General features: G+C 38.9%; 1 protein-coding gene across 12 annotated transcripts in view; it reads left to right on the top strand.

The window, feature by feature from the left end:
• Window positions 1–19,692, top strand: part of Pde1c (phosphodiesterase 1C) — a 486,798-nt gene that overhangs the window by 201,348 nt on the left and 265,758 nt on the right. For 11 of the 12 annotated variants that reach the window (XM_074065258.1, XM_074065266.1, XM_074065265.1 and 8 more), the window contains one exon: window positions 5,551–5,577. The exons of the other annotated variant lie outside the window; for it this stretch is intronic. In XM_074065258.1, the coding sequence (XP_073921359.1) occupies window positions 5,551–5,577 (27 nt within the window). The remainder of the gene's footprint in view (window positions 1–5,550; window positions 5,578–19,692) is intronic. 12 annotated transcript variants of the gene reach the window in all.

Here is a 19,692-nt window from a genome sequence, read left to right as displayed (position 1 = left end):
AAGAAACATTTGAGCTAGTAAGAAAAGAGATTCTTTCTTTATTATCTTTTTGTTTACCTCCAAATAGTCTGGGGGAAGGTTATATGACAGCACAAGTTTATGCATATTTTCTTATTGGCATTTACTTGTTCAAAATATGGACAGGCAAGGTTTTAGTGTAGGCATCATGGAAATGAAACCCTTGGGATGAAAGAGAAAAAAATGTACAGAGACCTCCATTCTCAACAACCTGGAGATTAGTTCATACAAATGATGTAAGATGTATTCAGTACAAGTTTCTAGACATATTCAGTTCTGTTCTATCTGCACTGTGCATGCCAATGGGGGGAAAAAACCCCAGAGGATCAGATGATGGTTCTGATCCTGGTTTATTTCATGTTTTTTCATGGTATCATTATCTCAGTTCACTTACCCCGAAGTGAGATGCATTTGCTCTTGCTTCATGAGAACATATAGTTAATGACCCAAGTGCTGCTGCTTACTTTGTTGTGCTTCTCTGTATCTGTCCCTTAACCTCCTCTCACTTGAGGGAACTGAGGGCTGAGAATCATGATTGCTATAACCAGCTGACTGTGTGTTAGCAGTGGTGTGGTCTCTGTAGGCGAGGTTGGAGAAACAATCATCTCCAGGGTGAGTCACTGTCACCAGAAACCCTGGAGTACACCAAAAGTAGAGTTGCAATTCTCATTGTGTGTGTGCTGACATGTGTGCAGTTTTTGCATATTCCATTTCCATGCCAAAGACCTTGTGCCTAACTGGGAGGTGTCTTGCTGTCAACTTGAAGCAGAGCACAAGTTTTGCTTTCTCAAAGCCAGCTTGTTAGAATATTAAGCCTATTTATAAACCTCATTATTGCAGTACCCATATGGCTGTTGCTCAAAAACACTCACTTTAAAGACATGAGAGACAACCAGGCGTCACAATTTAGCATCAATGTTTAATCACTCTCACTTATCCAGGCTATCAGAAACCATTCCCACATCATCTGTTTGACTTTGGGGACTTGACACTTCCATTTGACTGGAGGGATGCTCAGGAACTCCTGCTTTGGGAACTTCTAGCTGTCAAAAGGCAAACAAAGCCCCTTCAGAGCATCCTTGTTCCCAGCTTACTGTTGTCTCTCTCTACCCTGCTACTAGGCAAGTCCATCCTTACCATGAAGAGAACCACCTCTGCTTAGTTTAATTCTTTCTCTCCCTGATTGCAATCAGGAGAGTAAAAATGAAGCCAAGGGTTGAGAAGCCTCTGCTAGACTGGGGGTGGTTATTTCTTGCTTTTTGATGATGCTCCTGTTTCAGCACCCCTTTGTCAGGGTGTGGCTAGTTGGATGTAAATGGACTGAAGTCTTTAAGGGGAGGTTTTTGTGTTCTCTTCAGCTGTTCTATACACCCCCATAAGTGCACACACTCACACACAAACACACACACACACACACACACACACACACGCTCACTCCATTGGATACTTCTTGGGAAAACCAGTTTCACTGAAATATTCTGGACTTAAACAGTCATTGATTTTCAGTGAAGACCAGCAGTCTTTTAATTTGCTTAAAAGATAAATTAGTGTGGGGCAATCAGTAATTCTAGTTGTAGCACATGGTGTCTGTGCACAGAGTTACAACTTCCTGAAAATGCTTCGGGGTGATATGTAGGCAAGACACTAAGTTCAGGGTATAGGGAACTATTAGTAATAAGAATTTTTGTTGAAATCATTTCAGATATCTCCAAGGATCATTGAGATACTCAGTTCACACATGCCCAGTTTTACTTTCTTTTTTCCTATCTTCTGAACAGTGGCCCAGCTTTAACATCAGATGGAAGTGTATGGCTTGGCTAGGCTCAAGTTGGTTAGGTGGAACCTTGCTAGATTAGGTGGCAGGATGTAGAGGCTTGCAGGGTCACCTGGGCATGAGGAGTACGAGGCAGAGATTCAGCTCCTCCTCCTCTAGTGATAGAGATAAGCACCTGCTTTCTTTATAGTTCATGTGTTCCAAGATAAGGAGCTTTGGGAGTTTTCCATTTTAGTGATGTTCAACTATTTTCTTGGCTTTTTAATCATCAAAAAGCTTTTTTTATTTAATCAAAATTTGAAAATCTATTGAATTAGAATAGCATTATGACTTATGTACCACCATTGTTATTAAGGCAGTAGCTAGCCCTTTCTTGAATATTTACTGGACACCTCAGCTCCATGCTAAATGCTATATAGTCATCATCGCATTGAACTCTCCATGCTAAATGCTATATAGTCATCATCGCATTGAACTCTCACACCACCCTGTGAGGTGAGTATTATTACCAAAATTTTTGCAAAGGAAGAAACAGGTAATTGGGAAAGTGATGTAAGTTGCTAAAAGTCACAAAGTTTATTGGATATATTAAGTTGCAGAAGGGGTTTGAACTCTGTTAAGTGATCTTAAACACTGCCATTCCTTAAAAACACATAAAAAAAAAACTCCTTTGAGTGTGTATGTATTCACGTGTATGTATGTGCATGAGTGTGTGTGCACACATGTGCATATGTCTGCAAGCGGATGCAAGTTTGTGTGCATATGCATGTGTGCTAATTGTGCGTGTGCATGTGTGCATGTGTGTGTGAAGAGTAGAGCCTGTTTTGTGAGGAGAGTTCACAGAGTGCTGCTAGCTTAGTCAGGTCCCAGAGGACAGTGGCTCCTAATCATTCTCTACCTTCTAAGCCCAGTCTAGCCCCAGGAATCATGAGATTTGGGCTGTAATTGTCTCAAGTTCCAAAAAACTGTAAATTCAACGTAAGCTTGAAAACCAAAATAAAAGTAATCCCTTTATCTTTCAGGTAGTGAGTCAGGGCTGAATTCTGTTGAAGATATTAAAAAACAAAAGGCCAAGAATAAACTGGGTTTCTTTTCCGGCTCATTTTCTGCTTTTGAATGAAAAGAACCCAGTGTGTTTTGCTGTTGTTGGTTTTGTTTTCATCTAGTGTCTAAGTTTCCTCCTGGAATCTTTTGAGTTGTTTGATTGAGTTCTTTGAAGGCTTCAGAATTTGCTTCTGTATTAGCCATTTTAAGGTTCTATATCCTTAGAACTAGTTACTTGTAAGTTACTTATTAGCTTAGATAGTTACCTAACCTCTCTGAGCCTCACTTCCATCAAGCATGAAGTGGGTAATCCTCTTAGTGGTTGTGGGAGGCCTGAGTGAGTTAATTTCTGTACCAGGCTGGAGCAGAAGAGGCCCACCAATTGTGAGCTGCCCTGTCCTCTATACTTGGTTTTCTCCTGTGTATAGGAAACCACAGCTGTGGTAGATGTCCTTACTTTAATATGACATTACTAAGCAGAATGAAATGGGGAAAAAGAAAGCATTTTGGGTCAATTTCTTGATAATTTCATTCATTCATTTGACAATATATTGAGCAAGTGCCATTTGCCAAGCATGTCATGGTAGGCAAGGGAGAAGCACTAGCAGATAGTGGATGTGTGTCTAACAAACTTGTCTAAGGAGACTCTGATAGACTGAAATGCAACTCACTGAGAATGTGAAAGGACTGAAGGCAAGAAACAAGACAGTGATAAGGAGGTCAAAGGCTTGGGTCACACCGTTACTCTCTGCTGTGCCTGGAGATGAAACCTCTGCCCTTGGCTACTGCTTGGACAGTGAGATATCACTGTGACAGTGTCCAGGTGCAAGGGAGTGAGTGAGCAATGCACACCCATCTCAGCTTCTGGAAGTAAGACAAGGCACTGTTTTAAACATGAGGTTATAGTGAAGAACCACACAAAACCTGACCTTGGGGAGCTGACATTCAGGTGAATGATCTCATTTATTCATGACAAGGTCTCAAGAGAGATGCTCTGACAATTTCTACTTTTAGGTGAAGAAGAGGTTCAGAGGGGTGGAATCCACCACTGTAGAGCTAAGAGCTAGAACCAAGAGTGGAACAGTTTGCTCTGGAGCCCAAACCCTAAAAACTCCTTTAGTGGACTTTCCTCCCTGCATAGGTGATATAATTCACACAGGTGTATATCTGTATGTTCTTATTTATGTGTAAATATATGACTGTATATCTATCCATAATTTTAGAAATTTATTCTAATTATAATCATAATACTCATTCTTTAGTGAAAACTTGGAAAATCCGTAAAAGTAAAAATAAGTGACCCATTAACCTGCTACCTTAGGATCATTTTTGTCTTTCTGGTGTGTTTCCTGTCAGATATATTGATAACAAAAGAACATGCTGTAGGGTCTGTGTTGCATGCTGTTTTCTTTATTTAATACTTAACTTAGTATATAACATGTTTTCACTTTGAGAGGTCACAGTGATTTTGAATTTGAAAACTTTGTACTCTTAAACTAATAAACAAACAGACAGCCAAAGAAACCCATGGGGCATATAGCTCCCAGTTAGCGAATTAGTCTGGTTCAGTGACTGTAATGGGCAAGCAGGTGTGGAACTAAGAAAAACAGGAAGCATTGTACTTCCTGGAGATGCTGCGGGAGATGTAGCTTTCTCTCCTGGCTCTTCCTTCCCTCTTATCCTCTCCACTGAAGAACCTATTAAAACTCTTTGGAGGGTTTTTCAGAGCCAACAAAAGTGATACAAACATGAAATACCCTAGGATATTGGGTCCATATATTTTTAGGTCCCTTTCCCCTTGAATGCCACTGTGACTTAGGTGACACAGCCAGAACAGATGTCACCATCTCCATTTGATGGATCAAGAAGCCCAATGCCCAAGGATTTGCCCAAGGTTAACTGATGACTGTAAATAGTAAAGATGGGCCAGACCTGGGCCTTTTCCCAGGAACATATTCAATTGAGTCATTAGCAAGTTCCCAGTGATGTTGCTACCATTGGTTCTAGACTTTTTCATTGTCCCCCTCCCCACCTCTTCCTTCTTTGATGACCTTATGTCTAATTTCATGGTTTAGCTGTATGAAACATGATTACATTTAAGAAGATAATCACCTTCTGGGGCTGGATGCAACTCAGTGGTAGAGCATGTAGTTAGCATGCTTGAGGCCCTGGGTTTGATTCCCAACACACATACAAAAGGTCCCACCCTTAAAGGTTCTGTACTGCTAGTTATTGGGGCTAATAGTGACAACAGTGGCAACACAAATAACTAATAACTACCTCCCATTTAATATGCGCCACACATAAGGAATGTCTTACAAGCCTCAGCCTATTTACTGTACTGCAATCTCATGAGTCTTGCAGATGAAAAGGCTGAGGTTTGAGTGTGGGTCCTGCTGTTTTTAAAGCCTTACCTTAACTAAGATGCCACAGTGCCATCAAAGGGAAAAGGGAGGAACATAGGAGCAGAGCCATTGAGCTCTTGGGTGGCTGGTTTTACTGTTAAGGCTAAATTTGTACACAGCTGAACACAATATATATAACACAACAATTCCAAGCTTTTAACTGGACTTTGAAACCCATACGCTTCACAGAGGGACCCCACCCTACCCCGAAAGTGCTTATCTCCTTGCCCAACCCTACTAAATTAATCCTTTATCCCATTGCTTACCAAAGGTCTTTTCTGATATGTGTTTCTGCTTCTTTTCCTACAGGCGGAAATATAAGAAAACATCCCAGAGGTAAGCGCATTCTTCTGGGAAAGGGGAACTGAAGGGACCATGGTCAGCCAAATCATTGGTGGCTTGTGATCAGCTGGAATTGTAATAAACGGTTTCTTGGCTTCTTTGCAAATTATCTGTGTTATCTCCTGACCACTACTGCTTCTGTAATTAAAAATTGATTGCAACATCAGTGTAGCACAGTAGGGGGGATACCTTCACCAGAGTAGATCCTGTGGATCCAGAGGCTTATTACTGTTGTGCTCGATGGTGATTTTACCAAAACCATCACGAGAGAAGGTCTGGGCTGGTGAGACTGAAGATTTGTGAGTAAGGAACATAAAGAGGTCTTTAAATACTCTTTTAGTTTGCCTCAAATTCTCCTTTGCTTGGTTTGCTGTGAAAATGGTGTTGAGCTCAGTGTATAGGTACAAATTCCTTTAAGGGCAATAGTAGTCTTTTGATTTGAGTGTGGGAAAGGTAATTTGAAGTAGAATTTTTCATACTCTCTACATATACCCACTGCATGGAAGAATGGAAGCACAAAGATGAAGTCTGGCCTGGCTCTGGACCATATTTATAGGTGCTTTGAAAGGGTCAGGTGGACACTGGCTCTGACCTTTCTTTGTTATTTTAGCATGATTTATGAGGTCTTTGCGTGAAGGCAGAGTTCCCTTGAGGAGCTCATTTTTCAGGGCATATGTGATTTCAGCTTTCCATTCAAGTGTCCTTCCACAGATGTTTGCTGTTTGCAGGAGCAGCATGTAAATTTGTGCATGCATGCAAGTTGTGAACAGGGAGAGGGAGGGTGGAGTCATTAAATGATAGAATAATGAAGTGAACATTGGAAATGTCACGTGCACTGTGGTGGAATTTATTCATTAGGTCATTTTTAAGTTTCAGGTATATAAATGTTTTGTTATACATAGTAAAATAATTGCTATAGTCAAACAAATTGGCATATCCATTACCTCACATATTTCATTCATTGGTTCATCTGGTATGCACTTTTACAATGATGTGTTCTCATAAATTTAATCAAACAGTAATGGCACAGGAGGTCTCCCATGACCTCTTTTACTTTTCCAGAATCATCTCCTGCCTCTTCCAATGTTCCTCTTAGTCTCTAAACTTTACCTATGGCTTTTCAGCAAAGTTGTGATCCTAAAGGTCCTGATGCCCAGTGATGCTTTCTTAGGAAGAGCTTTGGTGAGCTTTTAGTCAATATCTGTATCTGAGACTTATCTAAGGGTAGGTGTGTTAGGGAGCTTTTCCTGAGTGAGATGGGACAAAGTATATTTATTCCAAAGTTACCCAGAAACCCTTCAGGACACCAGGGAGCGGATATTGCCCATATGATAATGCATTGTGATTTTTTTTTTGAACACACCTTGCTAATTCTTTCCTCTATGTCTTTGAGTATTCTATGGTCTATCCATTAGATAATACTCTGAGTTATTTGCCTACTATGTGCTCCCATGCTGCTGACGTTTTACATCCGTTCTCTGTAGTTGACAGTGGGCATCTTGTACACTGTGCTTTCTGGTTTCTTCTTCATCTGGCACAGTGCCTAGAATATATTCCTAGGGAATGAGCTCTTAAATTAATTTTTTTTCAGTCTATTGGTGATGGTACTGGGGAGAAATGCCACAGTAGTATCCTACACAACTTAATCTTGAGTTGATTAAATATAAACAAAAGTTATCTTTCCAAAATATATAAGCTGCCTATTTTGTGTACCGGATAACATGTGAATCTTCCAAGGGCTTTTCTAATAATAGTTTGAGTGAATTCTGGAATGTCAGGCTTGGAATGGCATGATCAAATGAAAATCCTCAGAAGACTACTGTTTCGTATGATTAATATACTTAATAAAAATAATGTTCTAGCATGAGACACTCCAGCCTCAGTGACCTCTCATTAAGGAGAAGTATTTGGAATGTAATTAATGTAGAGGCTAAAATATTTCTTTACTATTGAGAAACATTTGAAAAAGCACATTCCAAAGAAATAGGTTTCCTTAGGCCTTTTTCTTTGAAAGCGTTTAGAGTCCATAATTCAGTCTAAAAGATGAGCGTCTTCTTTTCATTGTTTTTAACTTCAGTATTACAGATCTAAACATATTACATTCAGATAAAAATATTAATGCAGTTAAAATCTACCAATGGCATTTTTAGATGATTGCTTTAACCTTAACATTTTCTAATGAGCATCATCATTTGGTAGAGATTCCTGTGTCCTGTGGTTTCTAAATAAAGTCAACAGTCCAAAGGAGTGGTATCATAACTTGATATACAACATGGAGTACACAAGTCAATGACAGGAAAATGAGCTAAAATTTTCAGGCTTCCTGGAGGTTGCTATAGTTTTCCAAATATAGTCAGCTTATACAGATGACTAGACAATTCTGTTGTGTTCAGGTTCATTGGACTCACTGTAATAATTGCATGTGAACCACTGAGCAGGATGTAAATTAATCACTCAGATTAGACAGCACAGTAGTTTCAGTAGCAAAAAGTGATTTATCATTTTTACATGTAGTTAACCTGGAATATGAGACTTTAGTGTTGCCCCAGTTTTACTTTAAGAAGTGATAAATGGGTGAAAAGGGAATTTTACAAGAGAGATGCTCAAACCTGTCAAATGTTCAAATTACCATGTCAGTTTATTTAAAATGTAATTTTGCATATCTGGTGTGAATGCTATTGCATTTTTATTATGTCATAAAAAATTCACCAGTCTGCCTTGTAGCAGCTTTATTGAAGTTAAATTGGAAATTAATAGAGCATCAGTTTGAGCTCTTCTATTTCTAATATTTTTCACATGCAGTAAATCCATATTCTACTAATGTGTCATTGAATAACAAACCATTCCCAACTTAGTGGCTTGGAACAACCATTTTATTTTGCTCATGATTTTATGGGTCATGAAGGAATGAACATTATCCAACTGGTGTCAGCTGAAGCTGCTGGGGATGGAGGGTCCACTTGCAAGAAAGCACCTTCATTAAAATGTCAAGAACCTTGTCTCTTTTTCTGTTTGTCTCTCCATGCCTCTCTTTTTCTCTCTTTCTCTGTCTACTCCTGTGGTTTTCATCTTCTCTGGTGTCACCATGTATATCAGGCTTCTTACCGCTTCATAATCTCAGAGTGGTTATACTTCTTTACCTGGCTTTTTATAACAAGTGTCCTAACAGACAGAAATGGAAGCTGCTAGTCTCTTAAGAGAAACTGGAACAGTGTCATTTCCATTGTATCTTAATGTTCAAGATATTGCTGAATGCCCCCAGATTCAAGACAAGGGATCATAGACTACATCTCCTGGTGGAAATAGTGTTTAACAATTTGTGGCTTTCTTTAATCCATGCAGCCAACTTTTATCCTTTTTTAGAATGACCTTGCTTCAGACCTTTCCTGGGAATCTGTAGCGCCATAGTATGTGGATCCCTCATTGGATGAATTATAGGCAATTTTAAATGTGTCTTTACACATTCAGCCCGGGGCTGGTCTTCTTGAATGTATGCTTGCGATTTGATGAACCATTTGGGATGGGAGTAGCTGTGAATCCTTTTTCATGTTAGATATTACCAGTGTGTATACAACTGGTTAGTTGAATTTTATAGGTAGTTATTTGGCTTTATTTAATCTTCAGGCAAATAAAACTGGTAGCTTCATGTAGAAAAAAGATGAAATAGTGCAAGTGTTATATTCAAAATCTTTAGATTGTATAGGTTTGATTTGAACATCAAGGGGAGGACCTCCCAGTATACACAAATAATCTTCCCTTGTTTACAATTTTCATGCTGCTTCATTTCACTTATGCATATAGTTACCTTTCGAAGCTATGTTAAAGAAAGCAATCCACTGGCTTTCAAAGTAGTTATTGTCTTCTACAGCTCCACTGAGGTAGTTGCCCTTCTTTAAGTAGCTCATAAAGTACAAGACAGATCTTAGCCCAAAGGAGTATTTTGATCATTTGATGCTCCAAGTCTCACTTTTAGTGCTGATGGCCATGTACTCATTTCTTCCAAGACCAGAATTTCAATGGAAGGACTGACGCTAGAGGGATTCTTGCAGGGTTAGCATGGGCACCAGTAGGTAGGAGTTAGCTTCTCCCCGCACAGAAGGCCTTATTGGATTGGACTTTAAAAGAACATGATTAAGGAGATCTCTCCTTTTGCCATGTGAATGAGTCTTGTCCACGATGGTAAATCATTCCAAGAGATTTGCTGAACTGGTGAAAATGGTAATTTGACAGCTGGAGAGGATTACAACAGGAAACTGCTTCCCTGTAAAATTCTCATCAGGTTGTTTTTAATGCAGCATCAATTTCAAGCTATCAGATATGGCTCAGAGAAGTTTGTATCTTTGAGAAAGCATGTAAGACCATGTAAAAAAATCACAAACCCCTTGAAATTTTCTAATGCTGCTGGACTGCAGTATTAGAGGGAAGGAATTGCTACCAGAGATGAATTTATTTTAGAAGTGCTTCCAACGCACACAGAGAGACACACATGCACATCTCTGTGAACACACCAGTATGCTAGGATGCTATGAATGGTCAGCATAATTCAGAGGCAGAGGCACAAATAAAGACATAGCCACAAACCTGAGGAACCGGTGTAGCCATATGGCCAGTGTGTATGTGTCTGGACTGTGGCAGTTCAGTATTTTGGTCAGAACGGTTAAGAGGTTGAGTTTTACACCTCACCAGATAATGAAACTCTCATTAGTATAATGTTTTGTTTGTTTGTTATTAATTATAGTTCTATTTAGATTGTTTCTGTAGAAGTTCTGCTTCTGACTATATTTGACTTAGTCATTATAAATCTAGATGTTACTATGAGCAACTAATTTTTCCAAAGGCACCTCTCATCTTTATGATAATAATATTACATTGACAGTTGCATGCATAGTACTTTACAGAAATATTCCATTTATTTATTTATTTGTCTACCTAACTACCTATCTAATTATTTTTGAGATAGGGTCTCCATGTATGGCCCATGCTTCCTTTGCCCTTGAACTTAATATTAAGCCTAGGCTGGCCTCAAACTTGTGATCCTCCTGCCTCAGCCTCCTGAGTGTTGGGATTACAGGTGTGTGCCACCATGCCTAGTTAAAATATTCCAACTATAAAAAGGTTTTCCAAAAAATTAATATTGACATAAAGTTTAGTAGGTACCGTAAATAAAATGGTAACTAAAAATGCCTTTGTGAGTAGGTACATGGGCTTGAAGATGAGACGCGTATGAAAAAAATAATGCAGTATGGGGAAGGCTATAATAGATCTAAGTATTGAAGGTCATTGGGAACAGTTAGTTCTTTTAGGTGGATACTTGCGTTATTGTACTCTTCTCTCACTTTATCACTAACATAGGCTACAGCATTGTTTGAAAGTGTGGCCCTATGATAATTCAGAATCTTGTTTCTTTATTTTCTTCATGTTTTCAGTTATTTTTAAAATGTGTGTTTTTCTAATACTTTAGACCTTTACTCAAACAGATGAATGGCTCAAAAATATTCTGGACATAAGAAGAAACAAAGTCCAAGATGCAAATTTGTTAGATATTGGTGAAGTGGATCTTATACGTGTAGTCAGTAGAGATGCCTCTGTGTGTTGCAAGGCAGAGCAAGGAATTATTTTTCCTCCAAGTGTCTAATACCTTCTTTCACTTGGATATTGATGTGGCTCAGTAATCACATTTGATGAGCTGAGTAATTGATTAAATCCAGCAAATGATTCCCTTAGTCAGGTCTGCCCATGTTCAGTGTTCATGAATCATCTTACTTCATGAGTCATCAGCTGAATGCCACCGTTGCTATTAATAATGGGTTGCCTTGTGTGGGAGGCGGGAAGGTGAGTGTACATCACTTTTTGGGATGGCTACCTGCTTAGCAGTTATATCCTAGTAATAGCAGGTACATCTTCTTAACTCTGCCCCTCGTGTCCTTCCTAGGAAATATTAAGACACTTTGGTAAATCTGAAGCTCTTCTGGCATATTTGAAACAGAATTGGTGGACTATTGTCCTTTACCTTTGCAGTTAAAAATGTCAGTTAAATAAGTTGTTGGAGAGTTAACAGGGGTGACAGGCACACATTTGTGCACACTTAATGCATAACCAATCATGTATTCTACCGCTAATAGTATTAATGATTAGAGCTGACGGATTAGTGGTGACATCAGTGGCAAGAGGATCTTCTAAGAGATAAAGCCTTTTAAAAATATCGTCTCATGGCTACTAAATTCTCAAAGTAGTGAGAATAAGTGCATTAGTCATGAAAACATGTACAGTTTACATTCCAAGACAACACAATCAGGGTTATCACTTTGTAGTGAGTGGTGCAGGTCAAGGTAGAGCAGAGAGAGCAAGAAAAGTTGTCTGGTTAGAGCACTGATCACACATGGACACTGAGTCTTCACCTACAATGGTTGTTGCCCACAGCACTTAACACAGGAAAGGGACTATACATTCTGTAATTCCAGGTGAAGCATAGCTGGGGGAAATCGGAGGGCGATGGAGGGTCCACACAGAGTTTGGAGTCTGAGGTTACCATCACTCACTTACTGCTTAGTCACTCAGTGAACTTCCTAACACATCAACAGGTGTCTGGGAATGCAGTTGAGGTACCTGGTCCTAGAGAAGCTGGTTAGTGGGAAGCAGGAATGAAGCTTGGTAATAGAGGGTACTGCACTGTAGTGAGGAACCACATTTGGGTGGTCTATCTAGATACTAGCAGCAGGCATGATCTTGACATTGAATTGTCATTTTCTGAGTCAAAAGGAGTATCTAGGCACAATTCAATCTTATTTTCTCTTCCATCTTCTTATGAATGATAAATCCTATCATTCTTCTGCTCATCCAGGCTCAAAACATCTGAGTCACTTTATATGCTCTTCTGTTGTATGTTTCTTCAACTTTAACTTCCTTTCACCCATGTTAACTGGGTCTCTAACAGGTTGTGGGCTTTTTCTTCCCATTGTTTTTATTTCTATCTTCTTGATCTAGGCTTATTATCCTTTGCTTAGTGTATTGAATAACCTTTTCACCACTCTATTTACTCGTTTCTTAATCTTATCTAGTCTGTAAACCCATGTATGATTGCTTTCTCCATAGTTCCTCCAGTTGCACCTTGTGTGTTTGTAAATAATGACAAACTTCCATTGGCTTCCTGTTGGTTTTTCAAGGTCTGTCTTCTTCCTGTCGAGTACTTTAAGACAGTCTGCATTTCCTTACCTTAACTTTCCTGCCTTGTCTCTGTTACTTCTTCTCTTCACCCTAAATTTCAGTTAAGCTGCACATCTCACTATCTCATATTTGCCTTGTGTTTTTTATGATGCCTTCTTTATTCATACTCTTTCTAGTCCTTTTATTATCCTAAGTAATAGGCTAATAATTGGGTTTCATTGTAACATTTTCATACAGGAATATAACATATTTTGATCATATTCATTCTCCATTACCTTCTTTCCCTCCTTCCTTGTCCCATAGTCTTAAAAAAACTAGACTCCACATATGAAAAAAAACATGCGATAGTTGTCTTTTTTCTTAGCATTTTGAATATTTTTATCTTTATGTTAAAGTACATCTTCAATTCCATACCATCTCCTTCAAGTAGAGTCTTGTTAGATCTTCCCACCTAAAAAAGATCTTGCTCTCCTAATTCTTGCTGCTCTAATTCTGTGTACCAGAATTTGTGGATACATGCCATTCTTATTGTGATTTTTTAAAAAATAATTTTATTATATTTTTGAATTAGCATACATTAATAATATGAGATGGTTTCATGATAATAATTCCATACATGTGTATAGTATACTTTGAACAAGTTCATCTCTTCCATTATGTCTTATTCCCTCTTCTGGTTCCCTTCTTTTTAATTGAAGAATACATTCCCTCAAAGTATGTTGCCTTAGACATTGCAAGTTATTTATTGAATGTAGTTGGAATTTATAGATGATTGGGATCCTATCTGTATTTCTGTAATGGGTCAGAACTAAAGTCAGAGTTCCTAGGTAGAATTGTGGGCTAATAAGCTCAAATTGATAAATGACTCAGCATACAAATGGCTTTGCAGTTCACTGAATACTCCCATATTCAGACTCTCATTTGGCCCACACACTGGCCAGTGTGCAGAGGCCTGTGAGGTCAGCAAGACAGATGGCATGCATGGCAAGAAGCAGAGGGTACGTAATTGCTTGGATCATTGACTCTGCTTTTCTATTTCAGTTTCTCCAACATGGAACTCTATCTTTGGGTGGAGGCTCTGAGAGTATTTTTTCTAAACATCCGTGCTACAATTTATCCCACATTACAGCCACTTCATTCTATCCCTCATTTCAACCACTGAGCCTGGAGATGTTCAGTGCAATGTCAAATGTATGTGTTTGAGGTGTAATTATTATGAATATTGATAATTGTGTGGGTGTGCATCATTTACTTCTTATGTGTGTTTTGCCAGTATGATTTTGAGAATTATATTTTTAGATTGCCTAGTAAGACATAAGTGCATCTTTAAGAGTATCAATAGCGCCAACACAGAGAAAATCATGGTGCTTCAAAAATTATGTCCAAACTTTAAATTGCCCAAGGAGGCAAGTCTCTAGATGTATTCTAATCCTAGCAGCCCTCAATACTAAAGAGGCAGAAGTGACTGATTGATGTAGTAATTTTCAAGGGCTCCAAATCAGGACCTAATCCAACCTCCAACCACTGTAGCATGACAAGCTGCTTTTACAGTCCCTGAAGACATTGGGCCAGCCAGGTAGATCTCTGTTTTAACCTTGACACTGTTGACGTTTTCATTGTGGGAACTAGCCTGTGCATTGGAGGATGTTTGGCACATCTCTGGCCTCTTCCCAGTAGGTGCCAGTTGCTACTCCCATATTCCTTGGTTGTGACAGCAAAAAATGTCCCCTGGGAGTCTAATTCACCTCTGGTTGAGAACCACTGATGTAGATGAAATTCAAAATTTTGTTTGGGTTTGGCATTAATTTAGCTGTGCCAAGTTGTTTCTCTCTTGTCACAATGTCTTTCTGTATAAAGATTTGAAGTTAAGCGTGAGGATAAATGTGGTTCCTTTCAGCTCAAAACCAGTATTCTCCAATTCTATTTATTGGGATCCTACCCTGCAAACACCCTGGCCGCTTAGCAACACTTGCAAGGATGGTGGGACTCTGTAACTGAATCACCAAGAGCAACAAAATTGCCAGCTAGCAGTGAGATCACTGGGCAGGTAACAGCTGTACCCTATAGTGATGTTTCTTTGGCCGTTCAATTAGGATTACTCTTAGTTTAGAATACTTCTCATTTCACCTATTGAAGAAGAACCAATCATGGGAATGACATTTGAAGGACAATTATCAAAATACAAATTTTGGCATATTGATTATATTTATTGTGTGACTACTTACTGTTGCCAGGCACTTCATGTGTATCTTCTTATTTCATCTTCAGTTAGCCTGTCTTTTAGGTGAGGAACTCAGGGAAAAGAAGTAGCTTGAGTGAGATTTCAGAACAGAAAAGTGATCTAGCCAGAGTTTAAAGACATATCTTTTAGATGTCAAAATCATCTTAGTTCTTTCATCACAGTGGTTTTGTAATTTTTTTTACAGCTATGGAGCCTTTCTGTTTGGTTTTCTTCCCCAAATGTAATAACTTAAAGGTGAATAAAGTCAAAGGTCAGAAAGATAGTGTTGGTAGTTCATTTTCCATCTGCCAATTGTCATTTCCTTCTAGAGACATTTTGTGTTTGAAAGTGTTTTATATTTTGCCTTAACCTAAATGTTGAGTTCTTAGAGAAGTTTAGTAAGTATTTTTTTAAAGCTTTATTTAAGTAATGTGATTAAAAGAAGAAAATCCCAAGCTTTACAACCAGGTTCTGTTTTTCAGAGTTGTCTATTTTTGTACTTACAGCTTAAAGTGCTTTGAAGTGATATGATCAGTCATACATGAATACGTAACTCTTTATGCATAAAAAGTAAATAACAAAATAGAATCAGGTGAAAGAAAACTTGTTCTGTAGTTTTCTATCTTCTGATTTAATAAGAAACTGCCTTTTCAAAGTTCATGAGGTCACTACCTGAATTTTTCCTTTGCCTCCCCACAAGTGGAATTTGGGTTGTTTATTATTTTGACTTTGGGATGTCAGGGAGAGGGGACTACAATGAAGAATTTCTAAGCAAGCTGAAGGGATAGAGTAAGCTACTGCTTACTTTGGAAGAGGCATGTTTGTAGTTTTGCTCAGCCATGAAATTAGTGGGGTGTAAGCTTGGGGTAAAGAGCAGGGTTTGAAGTCTCCCATATGTGCATTGAAATGTGAGTTCTGGTAGGAACCTTGTGTAATGCTGGTGGTGGGATTCCCTTACCTACTGAAATCTATTTCTTCTTGGGTCAAATGGAAATAATATTTGCTTCTTAGGGTTCTTGTGAGCCAAGAATGAAATAGTATATATGTAAATTACATAGGAAATCATTGGTGTGTGGAAAATGCTTAGTTATTGAAGGCTGGGATATCCACCAGAGAGGAGATGAGAGTTCAGTGGCTACTATGCAGTGAGTGTGTGCTTTGAGACCATGTAGGGTGAAAGTGTTGGATCACATAAGGGAACTGAGGGGAAGCAGAAAGACCTTGCGCTTTTTGGGACTCTGTGAGGGCAGGGGATGGATTTCATTTATTAGAGGGTGGAATTCCCTTAACAAGTGATTAATGACTATCTTTTGGAGCACATGGAATAAGATCAAAAAGGTTTAGGTAGGGACAAGAGAGAAAGAAATACAATATCACTGGGATATGGACCTTAATTAGGAAAATGAAGTTTGGAAGAGCCCAGTCTGGTATGAACATGGGAAAGTATCTGCCAAGGAAGGTATTTATAATTCATATTCACTTTTAGTCTTTGATTTTGAGGGAAATTTTATGCTCTTTAAACTATCACAGAGTGAAGAGCATTGTATTTCATTAGTTTGCAACATGCACTCTAGACTTAGAATGCCTGGTTTCTAATCCCGCTCTTTCCTAAAGTAAGTGACTTAACTTCTCTAAGTCAGTGGTTCTCAGCTTGGAATGAAATTGCCTCCGAAGATATTTGGCAATGTTGAGAGACACTTTTGGTTGTCACTTGTGGTTCACTGGATGCTGCTCAAGATCCTGTAATGCACAGACCATTTCCACCGTGACAGAATTAGCTACACTGTCAGCGTGCTGAGAGAGAAACCACGCTCTGTGCTGCACTTTTTTCTTTAAAAAGACAGTAATAGCGGGGCTGGGGTTGGGCTTGCATGTCTGTAAACCTAGCTCCTTGGCAGGCTGAGGGAGAAAGATTACTTGAACCCAGGAGCTGGAGGCCAGTCTGGGGGGAAGAGAAAGAGAGAGGGGAGAGAGAAGAGAGAGAGAGAGAAAGAGAGAGAGAGAGAGAGAGAGAGAGAGAGAGAGAGAGAGAGAGAGAGATTATTCACCTACTTTATAGGATTGTGGTGAGGGCTAAGTGAAATAAAGATGAAAGGGGAAAACCGTAGTCTACTTCTAGCTTTTAGTAAGTATAGAGGGCATTTTAGCTATTTTTATTTACGGTACTTTTTGGCTTCTGATTCATTGCTTTTGAATCACATTTATGGATTATGTTTCATAGTCTGTGTAGCTGAATGTAAGATTTTGCAGATATTCTGTAAGTGCATTAAATTTCAAAAGGAAAAGATTTAAAATGATTTTTCAAGTTGTTCAAAGGGATAATATTGTTTTGTTTGTGAAAATACAATATACTCTATTCTGCAAGAAATCATAAGTTCTATATGCTGTTATATTTTGCTAGTTCTAAAAAGCAATAAAATTACAGATCTTAACAGAAACACTTTAGCATTACTGCATATTTTTGTCTGCTGCTGGGAAATGAAGTTTCATCTTTAAATAATGTGGGGGTACAAAGACTGAATTGTCAGAGTAATTTCAGTGAAAATTAGTAGCTATTAAGCAAGCCACAATATAAAATGGGAGTGGACTCCTACTTAGTTCTCAGAGATTACAAAATTATCCTTTGAAATCCACACCAGCCCAGTAACAAGTACAGTGGTTCTGAAAGCAGAGCTGAGTGTGAGTTACGGGCAAGGGGTTGTCTGCTGTGAGTTCCTGCATTGCAGTGCTCTGCCACTAGGGGACAGGATCACTGTCTTGTTGTTCTCTGCTTTCAGTATAAGGGGAGGACTCTTCTGTAATCACTTCCTTAATCTTTAAGATGCATTCTACCATTAAATCATTATGATGGGCTTCATAGAATTAGCACAGTCATTAAATGCTGTAAGCAGAGAACCTGATGTGGACAATATGTGCTGTGAGATGTATCGTCCGTCCTGCTGCTGTTATGCCAAATCCACAATTCCACAGGTGATAATTTTGCCATGATTTTGTGGTAATGTTACTAATTGCTAATGTGCTATGTTGTTAGTAACATTACCATCTGTAGTAGTCACCACTGTTCACTCATGACCCATTATCAAGAAACCAAGAGATAATTAACCTGTTTGGTAAAGCCAACAGAAGCCTCTTTCCTTTGGAGGATAAAATGTTCCTCTTTAGAATGAGGGTCCTTTATAATAACTATGCAATTCCAGTAGTGCGGATGGTGCTGCTGGTGGGGATGGTGTTGGTTTTGGCCCATGAGTATGGCTTTTCATTGAGACTGCATGTTATGCTCACCAGAGCATGCTACCATCATACTCTCACCTGTTTGCTTTACATCTGCTTTCCCCCTACTGATTTCACTGTATTGAGAAATGTGATCTGGGAACATGGTTTAGAGATTTGACAGATGAGGTTCTGATGAAGCCATTGTAAAGCCCAAATTGCATCCTAGTTAGCATCATTATTTTGAATAGAAAGAAATTTTCCTTAAATTATTCTCTTGTTTGGGAAATGAGTCATGGTCAAAGAACACTTTTGGTCTTTAGATAGATGGGGCAGCTGATTCCCCTTTCTTGATATCAGTGACTTACTTTTGCCATTAGTTTCTTTGGGACATTGTAGCTGCATAATTATGCCAGAAGTCTCTAAACAAGGCAGTATCATATTGCTATTCAGAGCATGAGTTTTGGGGTCTGAGAGACCTAAGCTTAAATCCAATTTTCATTCTTCTTTAACTTTGTGATTTTTCAGACAGTTAGGCACACAGTATTTTCAGGATAGGGGATACTCATAATATGTAATTCATAGGGCTGTTGTAAGGAATAAATGAGACGATGTATGCATAGTACATGGCCCAGTTCTAGATACACAGTACGGACTTAATAAATATTAGCTCTTAATACAATGCTCTGCCTCCCAGTAACAATGAATGACCACAAAATGCCATTCTTTATCATCATTAAGAGTGAGACCTTGCAAACCCTTTATAAAACTTGGTCACCCTCTAGGAGGGATTCTGTTTGTACAGGAGATTAATCTCTCAGGATATAATTTGTCTGAGTATTAGTTGGAATATTACAAACAAATTATGGGCAGAGGTGGGAGAGGCTGCCAATTTGTGCTTTAGGTTGATCCACAAGCATAGGAAAAACCAAATAAGTATAGATCTTCAGAAAGCTCCTCACCTACCTCCCATGAAAAGGACCCCAACCATTTTAACCCCAAATTCTAGATGTCATCTCTTTTTGTGGCCTGTGTGAGATTCTCCTGAAAACCTAAGTGAGCGAGACAGATTAAGAAGGACAAAAGACAGAAGACACACATGCATAAAGCTGGGGTCAGGTGGGCTGGGTGCTCTGGTGGAGACACACAACAGCCTCCTCAACCCCAGCGAGTTTATTATATATAGTCACAAACAAGGACATGGAGCAACAGGTCTCAGGGCAGGGCATGATGTTGTAGTTATCGGGAACACAGGGAACCTGCGATTGCTACTCTCTGAACATAAACATCTTGGGAAAAGAAGCTGTGCTGCATTTTGCCCTCACCTCCTTCTGTGGCTGTGGCTGCACCAACTCAGCCTGCAGATTATTATACATAGCTGTGCTCACGTCAAGTTCTCATAGACTTCTCACACTTTGCTCTCCACAACCCCCCCTTTTTGTTTCTTTTAAAATTTTTTTCTTTATTCATATATTCCTATCTTCATACATCGTTTGGGTCATTCCTTCCCCCTG

The sequence above is a fragment of the Castor canadensis genome, chromosome 2, assembly GCF_047511655.1.
Source record: "Castor canadensis chromosome 2, mCasCan1.hap1v2, whole genome shotgun sequence".
NCBI classification, from domain to species: Eukaryota; Metazoa; Chordata; class Mammalia; order Rodentia; family Castoridae; genus Castor; species Castor canadensis.
This window is presented reverse-complemented; position numbering and strand designations above follow the sequence as displayed.